Raw genomic sequence first — 15,418 nt, forward strand, 5'->3', positions numbered from 1 at the left:
ACTCGGGGCTCAGGTCACTTTTGTACTTCCTTCCTTGAAGATTACAAATAGCTCCAGCTATTCTCATCTACATCACCATGAATCCAACCAGCTGCTCCTGGCAGCCCTGAGCCAGAGACTGTGGGGAAGTTAGGACACTGGCTGAGGTGTCAGAGGTCACTGAGGACCCTGGGGGGGAGGGGCAGGAGAAAAAGAGATAAGGCCATGCCCAAAGAGGAGGCAGCTAGTGCTTACCAGGCCCTGGGAAAGGCTCTAGCATGAGGCTACCCTCAGAGAGCCAGAAGGATGAAGAAACGTGACGTGCTTGGATGGGGAGTGGATGCTGCTCACAGGAGCAGCAGGAGTCAGTGACCAAAAGCAAGTGGCCCCCAGCACATCGAAGACATGAGCCATGGGGTGGGTCAGCATGGGCCGGGTACCTGAGGGCATCCCTTCCTCAGGAACTGAAAACTAGACACAGACACGGACCAGTCCAGCAGGTGACAAAGGAGCCCGGAGCCAACTATCGGTCAAAACCTTAGAACAGAGGCTCTGGACGGGTCCGTTCTGTTTTCATTCTTACTTCCCAAACGGCCTCCTTGCAGGATAGGAGACAGCTGGGAGCCCAGTGGCAGGAGCCAGAGGGACCCGAGGACCTTGGCACAGCAAAGGTCCCCTCCCGGCTGGCTGCCCTCCCCTCTTCCCCAGGGAACCCTGTAGTGGGCAACTGTTCACGTATGACCTTGAAGTACCAGCCCCTAGGGCGTGGCCTCGGGGGCTGGCCTAAGCTGAGGGGCACAGACGCCTGGCTGTCTCTGTCCCTCATAGGCTTGGATGGTGCAGACTGACTCAGGCAACAGGGAGCATCGTGGGACAGGGTATCAGCCTTCCAGGACTCTGCAACGATTTTGCCTATTCTGTTTAGTGAGTTGTTCTCCCCAATATAATTTCTACATAAATCGTTCCTTTATGGTTATCTGTGGATTATCGCTATAGAACCGCACACTGCTCATCATCAGAGGGAGGATCCACTGACCCAGCTCAGGGTGATTGGAAGCCCAACCCTTCCTAACCATCTGGACAGGTAGCATGACAGATGCCAGTCACTCATGCCCTTGACAGACACACCCAGCTCTCAAGACAGTCAACCTAAGTGGGTCTAGGAGGCAGAACACCGAGAAGTCATATTGCCATTAGAAAGCAGTCTGCTGGGCGCCTCCTCCACCACCGTCAAGGTGGGACCACAAATAGTGGATTCCTCATACTTCACGAGAGAACATTCCAGAGGGGAAGAGACTCATCTTCTGTCCCCACCAGAGCTTAGGCACACAAGGACGACCCACACAGGCTCTCCACGCCCTTCAGTGACACACACTCCTATGCACCGAGCACTGGTTGCCACCCACAGGTCTTTATGCATGTTTAAACCTTGCAACAGTGCAGAAGAGGGTGTCATTATTACCCCGCAGGTAAGGACAAGGACCCTGAGCTGGAGAGAGATACCAAGTCCCATCACTAAAGCTCACAGTGTAAGTGGTGGCCGGGTCAGGATCCCCACTCAGACTGGGCCAGTAATCAAGGAGCCTGGCTGGTAGCAGATTTATTCTCTCCCCTCCCTGCGGGGGATGGGGAGGGAGGGCAGAAGGAGACTAGAGGAGAGGAAGCCGGGCTTGTGGGTAAGACAGTCACAGATGCCACCCTGCGGTATCTGGGGCCCACTGGAGGGACCACCAAATAAAACGCAGGAAGCTGGGTTGAGTTCCAGATCAACAAGTGGTTTTGTTAGGAAAATACATTCCTTTTTTTTTTTCCCCCTTCTTTTCATACATTGGTCAAGACTAGGAGGCCTTCACAATCCGACTTTATGGTCAGACCCTTCCCCTCGGTCCCAGTTTGCACCTTCAACTGTCCCAAGTGCCCCTCAGTCCCAGTCCCCAAACCGTCCGTTTCCCCAGGTGATCTCGGGTGACAGGTAAAACGTCGGGAAATGCCTGGGGTTTACTCCAAAGACATGACTCCATCTTGTGGACAGGGAAGCAGATGGAGACACAGGGCAGGGCACACAGCCAGCGGAGCTCAGTCTGCCCAAAGCCAGTACAGCTCAGCCATGCCACCGGGCCCCTGGGGTACAGTACCTACGGCAGGCTGTGGAGGCGGGCTCGAGGAAGCCATCAGAGTCCAGCTCAGACTAGTGCCGTCTTCAGTGTTCGCCTGTGAAAAGAAGACCGGAGACTCAGTCAGATAACCAACACAGCCAGGGGCCTTGGCTTGTAGGCCATGCTCTGGCCCAGCCACGCTCACGCTCTTCCCGGCAGCCCCGGGAAGGGCCCAGCCTCCACCCAGTATAAATCATTAACTTACAGAAAAACTTGCAGCTGCAAGGCAGAAACCCCCATCTTCCCAGAATTCACCACAGCCGCAAAATGCCTTAGCCACCGTCAAGGGGCCCATAAGAGCCTGTAGGCCGTCAAGAGGGTCCCCCTGCCCCACATCCTCTAGCCCGGGGCCTGGGGTCGCACTTAGCACCCAGGTCCCCATGCTCCAGAAACCATGTTGCCCTGGACTGGACTGTCACAGATAGGACAGGACACTTCCTCCTCATGGTGTCCCCATCACCACAGGCTCCCTGGGGTCTAACTCTTCCAGCCAGGCCCCTCCCGAGGCCCCGATACAAGTCACCCTCTCTTCATTTCTGACTGTCCTGCCCTATGGTGTTGGCCAGCTGGCAAGCAGCCAGCTGCCTAAGCACATGGCTGTAGGCTGCAGGGCAGAGGGCAAAGGGCTCCAGAGAGGTGGACGGCACTGGACAGGGACAGAATCCAAAATGCCCCAAGCTGGGGCAGCTTTCTGCCCTGGTGACAGAGGCCACTCTCATCTCACGAGGCTCACACATAGAGCAGGGCCAAGCCATGCTCCCCGGGCCCTGGAGCAACCTTGCCGGCTGTCCCTTACAGAGCAGGCAGAGGTACCCTGCACCTCTGATCTGGCAGCTGCCCTTCTCGGCCTCCCTGCAGGGAGGGACTCAGGCCTGAAGAGAGAGCAGAGAACTCCATCCAGCCTGACCCTGTCGCCCGCCTGACCCTGTCGCCAGCTGGCTGGGGGCCTGCTTGCCTTTTATTTTTACTAACTGAAAACAGCTTTTATTTTTAACTAACTAACTGACCGAATAAAAATGGAATGTGCAAGAATGACCAGGAGAAAACGATGACAGTGACATTCACGGAGCGCCTGCAGCTCACAGGCCACTCCAGGCCTAGGACAAGCACTCGTGTGGATGGATACACCACCATGAGAAAATGAGGTCCAGAGTGTGTCTGCAACTTGCCCAAGATCACACAGCTTGGAGGACGTGGGATTCAAACCAAGGACATACACCGTCCCTGCTCCTAAAGGAACCAGTATGGGGCTGGAGAGATGATGGCCCAGTGGTTCAGAGCACTGGCTGCTCTTGCAGAGAACCTGGATTTGATTCCCTGCATCCACGTGGTGGCTCACATGTCTGTAATTCCAGTTCTAGGGGATCTGATGTCCTCTTCTGGACTCTGTGGGCACCAGGCACACACACGTACAAGCATGCATATGTGTGCTCATACACACACACACACACACACACACACACACACACACACACACACACACAATCTCCCTTCTACTCCAGGTTCTAAACTTCCAGAAATAGCTAATGTTAGTTTCTTAAGAATCTTTTATCTGGGTGTGGTGGCGCACACCTTTAATCCTACCACATGAGAGGCAGAACTAGGCATGTCTCTCTGTGAGTTTGAGGCCAGGCTGGTCTATAGAGCGAGTTCTAGGACAACCAGGGATACACAGAGAAACTGCCTCAAAAAAACAACATACAAAAAAAAAAAAAAAAAAAAAAAAAAAAAAAAAAAAAAACCAGAACCAACTTCTAGAACAATCCAACAGATTCACTAGCTGTCACAAGCTTATTCAGTTGTCCCCTCCCCCCTTATTCATGATGTTGTCTTCTACGTCAGTTACCCCCCCCCCCAGTCAAGCATGTCACCATGGCTCTGCGTTGTTCCTTTGACCACAGCCTAATGCTCTGCTGCACACCCACATCTCCTGCCTCACTTGGGCTCATCATGGGGCCCTGGACATCTCCCTTCACTACCAGAGGGGACGCAGGATGCCGTGAAGGAACCTGAGCGGTGAGAGCCTGCCTTCACCTAACCGTAGCTTTTATCCAGAGGGCTGCCACCACTGATCAACTTCCTCGCTGCTTGTCATCATTAATGTGTTCTGCTGTCTGGGGTCTGAGCTTCCCGTCAGGCCTGCTTCCAAAGCGTGCACAGCGTTGGGCGCTATCGGGACACCAGGCATCACTGGGGACCTTGGAGCATCGTCCTCAGCCTGTTCACACTGAAGGACACAGACCTCTCCACTGTTTGGTTTTCATTTCATTCTTCTTGGTCCCCGACCAGTGCATGAGGAAATGGGTGTGTTTGCTTTCTGGCACTGGGTATGGAACCCAGGGGCTTGGGTGTGCTAGACAAGCACTCTGCCACCGAGCTACATCCCCAGCTCAGACATACTTATTATTTTCAATTATGTGTATAGGTGTGTGTGCGTGCCCAGCAATCCTCTTGTCTCTAACACACACACACACACACACACACACACACACACACACACACACACACACACCGTGCTAGAGTTACAGGCATGCTCGTGGCCACATCTGGCTTTTTATCGTGCTGGTAATTTGAACTCAGGTCCTCGTACCCACACAGCAAGCACTCTGACACACTGAGCCCTTTCCTAGCCCAGCCTCCTTTCCCAAACAGCACACACCTGTGCTGTGCTTGCCCTAGACAGCTCCACGATTCATCTGAAAGTCACACTCGCCCCCGGCTGCACAGGCAGAAGCTACCTTGGTTTCTTGATGTTATAAACGAGTCAAAGGTGGACATCGTCCTCCCTGCCCTGACCCCACCCGCGCCTTGTGGAGGTGAGTTCACAAGCCTTCAGGGTTCACCCCTAAAAACACAAGTCTCTAAGGATACATGCCCAGGGAGGGACCGATGCCATCCCACTTGTAAATTGAAGATGGGAGTATACAGCCACGTAGCTGTCCTGCAGGACTCCTGCAGTGGGCTCAGCCCTCAGATCGTCCTTGTGAGCACTGAGACCCAAAGGCAAGAAAACAAATGCTCATTTCACAGGAAGGAAAATAGAGGCATCATCACCCAGCCTCACAAAGATGGTGTAATAGTGACGACAGAGGCTTGGACTCCTTAGAGCCAAAATCCAGAGACCTTCCCTTCCAGGCTGAGAAGTTCCACATGCTTCCCTCCTGCTCATCCTTCAGGGCCTAGGTTTTCCCAAGACAGGAAGGCACGCATCAGTACCTATGGAACGGGAAGCTTTCTGTGTTTTCCATCTAATTCCCTCACCATCCCATCTCTTACAGTGAAGGAGACAGACCAGAGAGGTTAAGGATTTGCCCAAGGTCACACAGCCAAGGCGAGCAGCTGACAGAGCAGGACACAGTACAGGCCTCTGACCCAGGAACTCTGATCAGCCCCCTGGCCACACTGCTGCCTTGGACTTTGGGGTTGGACTCTGGAGGCACCTAATCCAGGCTAATCAGCACCCCTGGAAACTCCTCCAAGCAAGGACATATGTTAGTGAGTCCTGTCATACCCACAGACCTGTGGCTGCCACTCCATGAAGCCATTAGTCCCCAAAGAATGTGGGAAAGTGAGGGGGCTGTCTCGAAGCTGCCCATGGCCACCTCTACAGTCCTTGTGGGCAACAACAAAGACAGGGAGCACAGGTACAACTTCCAAAGAGGACTCAGCGACACCAGTCCCTGCCAGTCAGTCTTCCTTTGGCCAACACATGAGACACAGGCTGTGACAACCAGTTTGTTTCAGAGTTGGGGTCCAGGCTAGACTCCCGCATGACCACTGACAGCTCAGTCCAGCAGAGCCCTGGTGTCCACATCTACAAAATGAGGATCTAGGACCTATGCCACAGGACGCTCTGCAGGACAACTGAGGCCAGCCAGAGCCTTGGAAGGACGTGTGCCAACACACCTGTCCCCATACGTCACCCTCAATGAGGGTAGTAAACAGGACTCTGCCAGGATGCCACACCACAGGAGTTCAGGGGACCCCAGTACCTGAAGCCCTGAGGATCTGGAGACAGCATCATGGAGTGATGGGATCTATGTGGAGGCTGGGCTGCCCCATCTCTGTGTGGCCCCAGCCTCCCCTCACCTCTCACAGCTCTAGGCTTTGCTTCTGGGCAGTGGGTATGCACACGGCTGCCCAGAGACCTCAAGGCTTCACCATGGAGGAGCCCATTAGAAAGCAGATGAGGGTGATACTCAGGACAAGAGCTGCTCGGCTGGGTACTTGACGCTTTTTAAGCTTTCCCTGATCTGTACAGGCTAGGGAAGCTTCCAAGAAAGGGGCTGTAGCCCAGATGACTGCGTTGTGGTGGTGTGAGGTAGAGCCAAGCTAGACCCTCCCTGTAGCAGGCTCTCACGGAGGGGAAGACATAACAGACAGCTGAAAGTGGCCAGGCAAGCACAGAGGTCCAGCCATCCCAGAGCCTCCCCACATTTCTTTTCCTCCCATTTTTTTTTAAAATTGTTTGTTTGTTGGTTTAGTGTGGTTTGTTTAAAAACGAAATCTCATATAGATTGGCCAGGCTGACTTTCGAGCTCAGTAGCCAAAGCTGACTCTGAACTCCTGATCCGTCTCACTCATCTCCTGAGTGCTGAGATTACAGATGTGTACTGTCGCACCCAGTTCATTAGACACTGAGTGCTGACCCCAGGACTTTGTGCAGGCCTGACAAGGACTGTGCACTGAGCCCATCCTCAGCACCTCTGGCTGTATTTTAGCAGCACAAAGAGAAAAGGGGCCAGAAGGGCAGAGCCAGGATAAAACCGTGACACATGCCTTCAATCCCAGCACTCGGGAGGCAGAGGCAGGCGGATCTCTGTGAGTTCGAGGCCAGCCTGGTCTACAGAGCGAGATCTAGGACAGACAAGGCTGTACACAGAGGAAACCCTGTGCGGGGGGGGGGGGGGGGGGGGGGGCGGAGCCTGACATGCAGGTGAATGTCGTAGCAGGGTCTTCCTTCTACTGCCTCTGCTGCTGCCCTCAGTCCCTCTGTAGTGAGCACTGAGGAGGGAGAGAAGCAGCAGCCATCCACATTGGGAAAATCATCCACACTGGGAAAACCATCCACACTGGGAAAAAACCATCCACACTGGGAAAACCATCCACATTTTCTTCAGTTGGTGGTGACACTAAGGACAGAACCCAGGTCTCAGGAGTGCTGGGCCACACCATACACCCTCAGCCAATCCATCTGCATTTTCTTCTTGTTGTTTGAGACGGTATGATGTAGCCCAGGTTGGCCTCAAATTTACTATGTAGCCAAGGATGACCTTTAACTTCCTATTCCTATCCTCCTGTTCCACCTCCCACGACCATCAGCACATCCTCAGAATCAGAAATCAGACCCAACGTGGTGCTGTTGCTACCCAGATGTGGAAACTGAGTCAAGGAAAAGGGAAGAACCTTCCCCAGTGGGTGCAATGTAAGCCAGGCAGTGACTGTGAAGGCCGTGGCTCAAAGTAGGGATCTATAGCCAGGCGTTTCTGAGCGTAAATCCCAGCTCTGGCTGTGCCAGCCAAGACAGGGAACACCTGTCGAGAGCACAGAGATGTCCTGAGCTAAGGTGAAGTGTTGGACAAGATTGCTCCACCACCACAGTAATTACCACCATAGCCAGTGTGGCCACTGTTAAAACTGACACCGACCACGTGATATCTGGGTGACAGGATTACCGATGTCCCCTCTTGCGGGCACCTTTTTAAAATGAGACTGGACAGGCAGGTGGAGCCCAGAGCTGTCTCTTTTATGCCACACTATGCAGAATGGGCGGGGGGAGGAATCTGCTCTTTGGGGTGGTACACAGCAGGGTGAAATACAGGGGAACAAGGGAGAATGTCTGGGCTCTGGGAATGCACAGTGTGCCAGATCGTGTGGAGTTCAGTGACCAGACCCCAGAGAGCAAGCACCCAGCACCCTTGATGGCAGCTCACCCAGACATGCCTTCCCTCTCGGCTGGTAATTCAATCGGCTGGCCCTGGGTTTCCCCTGGGGTTTTCCCTCTCTCTAGAGTTCAAAGTCTAGGTAGGTGGCGAACTCAGTTCCTAGGCACTGTGTGTGTAGCTCTCTGGGTGACTCCTATCCCCCTTCCATCCTCACGAACCCCAGGAAACACTCCTGGGGGGACCCAGACTTCAGGAAGGACTGTGAGGGAAGTCAGACATTGAAGAACAGTGGAGGGTAGTCCCTAGGAGGGGCGAGGGGAGGGGGAGGGATGGGGCCCAGCTGCACTAGTCTGTACCAGGCAGCTTCTGGCCACCCTTGAATGAGGCACAGGGAACAGGCTGTGTCTCCAGTACCCAACTGAGGAACTCCAGCCTCAGAGGCAGTATGTCTGTCTCTTGGATGCCAAGAAAATCAAACAAACAGACAGCGAGGTGGAGAATGGAGGGGTGGGTAGCAAGGCGCTTGGGTTGGGCTGGACCTGAGCTAGCCTCAGGTCCCACTGTCCTCCAGGGTCTCTCTAGCTTCCAGTTCTCATCAGATAGGTACTTGGCCAACTGGTCCCCTATCTTGGACACCCCAACGACTCTCCCATGGATTGCCCACTGTAGTCAGCCCCTTCCTCATCCAGGCCCTAAGCAAAGCCCTCCCAGGTTGGCCCCTCACCTGTCCCCTCTGGTCTCAGCAGCTCCTGTCCTGTCCTGAAACTCTGCTGCCAGGAATGGTGGGGACCTGCTTCAGATCTCTGAGTCTTTGTTCGGGCTGTTTGTTCTCTCCAGCTGGAATCCTCTCTCAATCAGCAAACTCCTACTAAACCTTCAAAACCCAGTCCCACTTTCCCCATTGAGACCCTTCCCTTGGTTCACCTCGCACAGTGGCTTCTGGGCCCTGGCTGTGGAGCTTTCTAAAAGAACACACAGAGGTTGTGACTTGGGATGTGACCAGTCCTAGTCCCAGAGGCTATTTTCAAAAGCTCAAAGAACACGGGACGCACACAAGGTTGGTGACACAGCCCCTATTACAGGGGTCTTGCTCACCAGACTAGAAGCTCTGGGATGCACTTGGCTGCATCCCTCTGCATCAGGAACAGCAGCCAGGGTGTGACCTACAGCAAGTGCCTATAACAGCGGCCCAACTAAACACAGAGCATTTCCCCGCTTCAGAAGAGAGGGCACAGAGCTGGGGCATCTGTAGAGATAGATGGGTTTCAGAGGGATGGAGGGGAAACTGTGCGCTAGAGCCCTCCCAGGGGGCACGGCCCTGCCCAGAAGCCCAGTGGAGAGAGGTGGGTTACTAAGGAAGAGGGCTCTAACAGGAAGTGGGGCTGAGTCCCAGCCAGGAGGGGGCACCATGGCTCCTATGCAAAGCCCAGCCCTTGGAATCCTTCGGCACCAAGGGCCACCTGGTGGAGACGCCACACAGGGAGACTCCCAAAGACCGCGAGCTCAACCAAGACAACGGGCAAAGAGAAATCAAGAGGCGCTTGTGAGAGAGGGGACCCGGCTTCAGCTGGGCTCCAGGGGGACAGCTCAGCACTAGGAGGGCGCCCGTCAAAGGCAGGGATGGCACTGGGTAACACCACAGGGTCTTCGTGAATGCCCTAGCCGAGAGATCCTACTTCACAGATGGCTGAGCAAAGTCCCAGCGGGACGTCTCCCTGCTAAAGACCGGCCAAGGAGCACGACATCAGAAATGAAGTCAATTCCTGTCACCCGCCGTCATCTGAACTCCTTCCCATCCCAAAAGAACCAGTGCCTGAGAGGGATGAGGGATACCCTAGAGACCACTGAGCTTGGAGGCCCTGGGAGAGAGAGCAGGGTTGTCCCCCAGAAGCTGCTGTTGGAAGAGAGGACATGCTGGGGGTGGCGGGAGTCGTGTCCCCCCCCCAGATGGCAGAGTGACCAAAGAGACAGCAGGGTCTGGCTCCTCCCCTCTGGGCCACTCAGGCACTGAGTCCCCAGACATTGGGTCATTCAGGCCCTTGTCTCTTAACTTCCTTTCTTTACAGGGAACAGGGAGGGAGTCTCTCCTCCCCGGAGTGGGCGAGGCTTGGTCAATGGAGGCAGCCTGGGAACAAAGGACGGCTTGTCAGCTCAGCGTAGGTGCCCCCACCCCACAGATCTCCTAGGCCAGCCCCTGGTCAATGACCAAGGAAGGGTGAGGGGCACCACCCCCCAGGCCTCTGTGGGAAGGAGCCGCCCCAAAGCCTGGCCAGAGGGGACCCTGGGGTCTGTTGCCCTGGAAACCGGAGCGCGGCTGGAGAAGCTGCTGGATCCAGAAAGTAAGGGGGCCTGGCTGCACCAGACTCAGCTTGGCCCTTGTCTACCCTCCCCCTCCCAGTCTCAGACACATTAACCCTGCTGTCCCCAGGGTCCAGCCAGGCTGGGAATCAGAAGCTGGAGTGCATATGAAAAGCAGGCTACAGTAGTCCATCAGTGGCACTGCCCCGCCCTCTTCTCTGGGGGCCCAGGGCGCCCAGCCACATCCTGAGCTGTGATCTGGAGAGCAGAGATGGGTGAGTTTGAGGCTTGGGTTGTCCTCCATCACTCCGCTAGCCTGGCCCAACTCAGCTTCCCTACCTGGAAAAGGAAGCCACTTCCCAGGGAACACATGCCAGGCTAAGAGGGGGTTCTGCCACCCTCATTTTTGTGACCACAAAAGTTGTGGCTTAAACCGGGCAGTGGTGGCGCACGCCTTTAATCCCAGCACTCGGGAGGCAGAGGCAGGCGGATCTCTGTGAGTTCGAGGCCAGCCTGGGCTACCAAGTGAGCTCCAGGAAAGGCGCAAAGCTACACAGAGAAACCCTGTCATGAAAAACAAAAAACAAAAAACAAAAACAAAAAAGTTGTGGCTTAAATGGAGAAAATGACTGGGCCAGGGTCAACAGGAGTTTGAGTATCGAGGACTATGGGCGTCCAGCCCCTCGACAGTCCCCTCCCAGGGTCCGGGAAAAATCTATAACCAGCTGATAATTAATCTTTGATGAGAAGAAATGAATCTATGTACACGAAACTCCTTAGTCCATACACTTTATTATTCTGTGTCGGTTCTCTCTCTCCAAGCTTCTATTCTATTTTAGCTCCTTTCTTCCTGATATCTCTCTATATTCAGCTACTCCTCCCTCTAAGTTCTGTCTTAATTCTGCCTCATCTAGGTCCTTATCATCTCATTCTTACCCGACTAGTACTTCCCCATCTGACTCTTTCTCATCTTCCATCTCGTCCACACGTTCTCTCTGGACAAAATCTTCCTTGTCCCTCTCCGTTCTCCGTCTCTTTGTTCCCCCCAAATCTCTCCGGAGTCCAGTTATAAACCCAAGCAATAGCAGTCCCCTGGTCCAGCAAGGTCACCAGGCTTGAATTCTACAGGGTCATCAAGGCAGGTAAGAGTTTCCTCAGGCAGTGATTGTCAGGCTTCCAGGGTCAAACAGAGGGTGATAAGAATCACATAGAGGGGCAGTAATTGTTAATTGGCATTTGCAACCCAAAAGGGAAGTGACTAATGAATTAACTAAAGGCTAAATTTGGGTAATATCCAAGAAGAGGGATCTTATGTGCTCAACTATAATCTTAACCGTGATTGGTAGAAAATGTTAAAAAAAATCTGTAAGTTGCTAAGTCAACTGGAGAAAATAAAACTGCCTTCTTTTTTCCTGTGGCTCCTATCTGTCCGAGCTATCTGCCGTTTTTTTCTGCAGGGTGGGGGAAAGTGTGCTCAGTCGCTAAGCAACCTGTGTACAGCTAGATGCCTCTGATGATAGTTAAAGGGAGATCTGGAACTAGAGGTAAGGTTTGGGAAAGGAGGAAGTTAAGCTTAATTGGCACATCCGCCAGGCCTTCTCAAACAGGTAGCCTGGATGCTTAAGTCTGTTCTTAGAGAGTACAGAGGTATCTCTGATAAGGTACTTTCCTCCATCTGGACCTGGCCAGATGCTGCCAATGATGATAATTACAGGGAGACTTGAAATGGGGTTCGGTCTGAGCATAGATGTCAGCACAGAAGGTTATCTAAATATTCCTAGAAATGGTTAGGTAAGGAGCTAAAGGTCTATAAAGTTAGTATGGCTGTAATAAAGGAGGGTCCGAGCTAAATTGTATAAAGCTATTACTTAACGTCCACCTGACCTAGGCAGTGTCTCCTTGCGGAATTTACCTTAAATCAGGAGACTAACAGTGGACTGTTATTACTGCTAGTCCTTGAAAGTGGCTAAGGGAGATATCTGATTCCAGAGAAAGCCTTTCCTGAGGCTGTTCTCCAAATACCTGGAATGTGTATGTCCAGAGGGTGATCAGTCCACACTGTTAGTCCTTCTTAGGGAAAAGTCAATTGGGAAAACTATGAAGGCACACATGATATTTATAACAGAAGACAGCTGATAAAAAACAAGCCAAATAACACCAAAAGCTCCTTGGAATTTGGCTTCCTCTGGAGGAAATCCTTGATCCCTCCATGTAGTGACTTTGCCATAACCAGCTGAGTTCTTATGATATATTCCTGCGGCCCGCAGCACTTGAGATGGGGAGTGATGGTCTTTGAGGTGCCACAGCCTCCAGATGTAGGCAGAGAAAAGGTGGTAGGCTAGAGCCAAGATGTCAGGGGAGGGCATCTTAAGGGGATGCAGTGGAGTATGGATGGGAAAGGCACAGACACATGACCCACTAATCCAGCCTCAAATGCCAGAAGCATTAAAAGTCCATGTGTGGCCTCAACACAGTAAGATCATATCACAACTTCTGGAATATCCTTATGACTCCAATTCACCTGCCCTGACTTCTAAGGGGTTAATCTCACCTCTCTTCCCTTGTACCCTAAGTCTCTTACCCTTTTGCCATTCAGTAAGCATTTTCGTGAGTGCAGTACTTACTTCCTGCTAGCCCGGCCTGCAGAGGACCCCAGGTACCTGTCCTCAGGTGGCGGGCACCCAGTGCAGGTACAGGCTCTATGGCAAGAATGGCCTAGCCCAGACTTCTGACTGTCAGGCCCCTGGACAAGGGCAGATGGGTATTCCAGCCCACCTTCAGGAAGATGCCACAGTGAGTGCTCTGAGGCAAAGCACCCATGGAGCTCAGTGCGTGCGTACAAGCTGGGTTAACTCCACTGTGTGAGTGAAACGGGCACTTGTGTACTGAGCAGCTGAGGCTCTCGGGGTTGGGATGAGGAATGAACTTGATCTGGCACCTGACCAGGTCATCAAGGGATCTCACACTAACAGGACTATGCGGCCACTGCTGGGAGCTTAGCACGTGCTCAGGTGGGCGCTGACCTGCACACCGTCACTTCCTCCACACGCACGACCTTCCCACCGAGGTCCGATTGCACCCCACCCAGCAAGGCAGCAAACCCTATGGACCTAGTACAAGGCACCCTCCTTTCTGGGACCCCTTCCCTGTGGCCTCCAGCCCTCCAGACCCCGTGGATCACGCACAGAGACTTCCACACACTAAGAGTTCAGGCTGGGACGGCGCTGAGGTTCAGTAGGTGAAAGTGCGGACCCTGCAGGCATGGCAGCCTGAGTTCCATCCCTGAAAGGCACACATATGAACAGCCCGGTGCAGTAGCCCAGCTCTGTAATCACAGCAAGGTGAGACACAGAGAGAAGAATTGCCCAGAAGCTAATGGACCAGTTATGCCGGAGTATACAGAGCTACAGCAGAGGAAAAGAAAAAGACCCTGTCTCAACAAGGTAAAAGGAGAACTAACTCCCAAAACTTGTCATCTGAACTCTTCAAGCACATTGCATCTCTCTCTCTCTCTCTCTCTCTCTCTCTCTCTCTCTCTCTCTCTCTCTCTCTCTCTCTCTCACACACACACACACACACACACACACACACACACACACACACACACACGAATGAACCAGTGAGACCCCGTGGGCCTCCTACCACCTCTCTGAGCAGGAAGGCATGCCTGCCCGTCCTGTCCCTGGCAACATTTGCATGTTGATGGGGCAGTGAGAGCCACCTGCTCCTCAGCTGGCCTCTGTGCTGACACCAGAATGAGATAAAACTTCCGATGTGGAAAGAAGAAGGAATGTGCAGCATGGAGCAGCGACATCTCTCTGGGGTTGAGGCTGCAGCCATTAGCACACATCTTAGCTCATCTCTACAGCAACATTCCTGACCACCTTAAAAACAGACTTAGCAGACAGGGTGATTCACGCCTGTAACCCCAGCACTTAGGAGACAGGGGCAGGGCTGCCACACATTGGAAGGCAGCCTGGTCTACCTTGAAAGTTGCAGGCCAGTTTGGGTTACATACCGGGCCTTGTCTTGTAAGAAGGCTGGAGCTAAAACTCAACTAGTCGAGTACTTGGCTGTGCATTTGCAAAGCCCTGGGTTCAACTCTTAGCACCACATAAAACCTGGCATGATGACACACGCCTGTCCCAGCACTCTGGAAGGTGCAGGGTAAAAGATCATAAGTTCAAGGCTACACAACGTGTTTAAGGCCAGCCTGGGCTACATGACACCCTGCCGTGGGAAGGAGGGACAGAGGGAGGACAGAAAAGAGGGAGGGAAGGAAGAAGGGAGGTGAGGATCTTCTCCCACCCTACGGCTCCTCTGCCTGGCATCCCATTTCTCCACGCATCCCTACAAAGGCTCCTGAGAAGTATGGTTGGGTTCTGTCTGCAGCTCTCCTGTTCTCTCCTGCAAGGAGGTGTCTGCTCACTCCCCAGGAGCCAGCTCCCGAGGTCACCAGAGGCCCTAAAATACAAGAACCAGTAGATAGACCTCGACCCCCACTCAGTCCCCACACACCGGCTCCTCCCTTCCTCAGAGTCTCTCCCTCTTCCACCTCAGCCGCTGTCACCCAGCTTTCCTGCCTCCTCTACCCCCACCCCGCCCCATTTCATATCTCAGACCTAGATCCTCCCTGGCTCAACCTCAAACCAGACCGTCTCCACCTGTTCTCTGCTCTAGTGACCTCACCCACTTTGCGGCTCCCCACCCAACCTGCTGCTGTCTCACAGCCATGGCCCTGCCTTGACCTTCCCGCACACCAGCCTCTTGCCTGCTGCCTGCTACCTGCCTGGCACCCTTACTCCATTGTCACTGGGGCCTGAATCTCACTGAGCTCACACCAAACTGTGGACCAGTCCCATCAACAGTCAGCCACCTGCTCCTCCCGGTGGGCCAGTTCCCTGGACCCCCCCCCCAGCAGGAGTTCCGCTCCCACCAGTGCCTGGGGGCCAATTCCGGTCCCCTCTCCTAGCATCCACAGCCTGGCTCTCTTTCTTTTAGGCTTGCCCGGGGCCTGAGCACATCTCACCACCTGGTCACTAACCTGGACTATTATCACAACCTTCCAGGTCTCACACACCTCCCCCTCCCTGCACTTCT

General features: G+C 53.7%; 1 protein-coding gene across 6 annotated transcripts in view; it reads right to left on the minus strand.

Annotated features, from left to right (window-relative positions):
- Nucleotides 1-15,418, minus strand: part of Arhgef10l (Rho guanine nucleotide exchange factor 10 like) — a 153,054-nt gene that overhangs the window by 100,416 nt on the left and 37,220 nt on the right. For 3 of the 6 annotated variants that reach the window (XM_037203141.1, XM_028880724.2, XM_028880723.2), the window contains exon 2: nt 2,115-2,190. In XM_037203141.1, the coding sequence (XP_037059036.1) occupies nt 2,115-2,151 (37 nt within the window). In that variant the 5' untranslated portion in view covers nt 2,152-2,190. Of the gene's footprint in view, nt 1-2,114; nt 2,277-15,418 lie in introns of those variants that run through there. The other 3 variants (XM_037203144.1, XM_037203143.1, XM_037203142.1) reach the window with 2 other exon arrangements.

This window comes from Peromyscus leucopus, chromosome 2, assembly GCF_004664715.2.
Source record: "Peromyscus leucopus breed LL Stock chromosome 2, UCI_PerLeu_2.1, whole genome shotgun sequence".
NCBI classification, from domain to species: Eukaryota; Metazoa; Chordata; class Mammalia; order Rodentia; family Cricetidae; genus Peromyscus; species Peromyscus leucopus.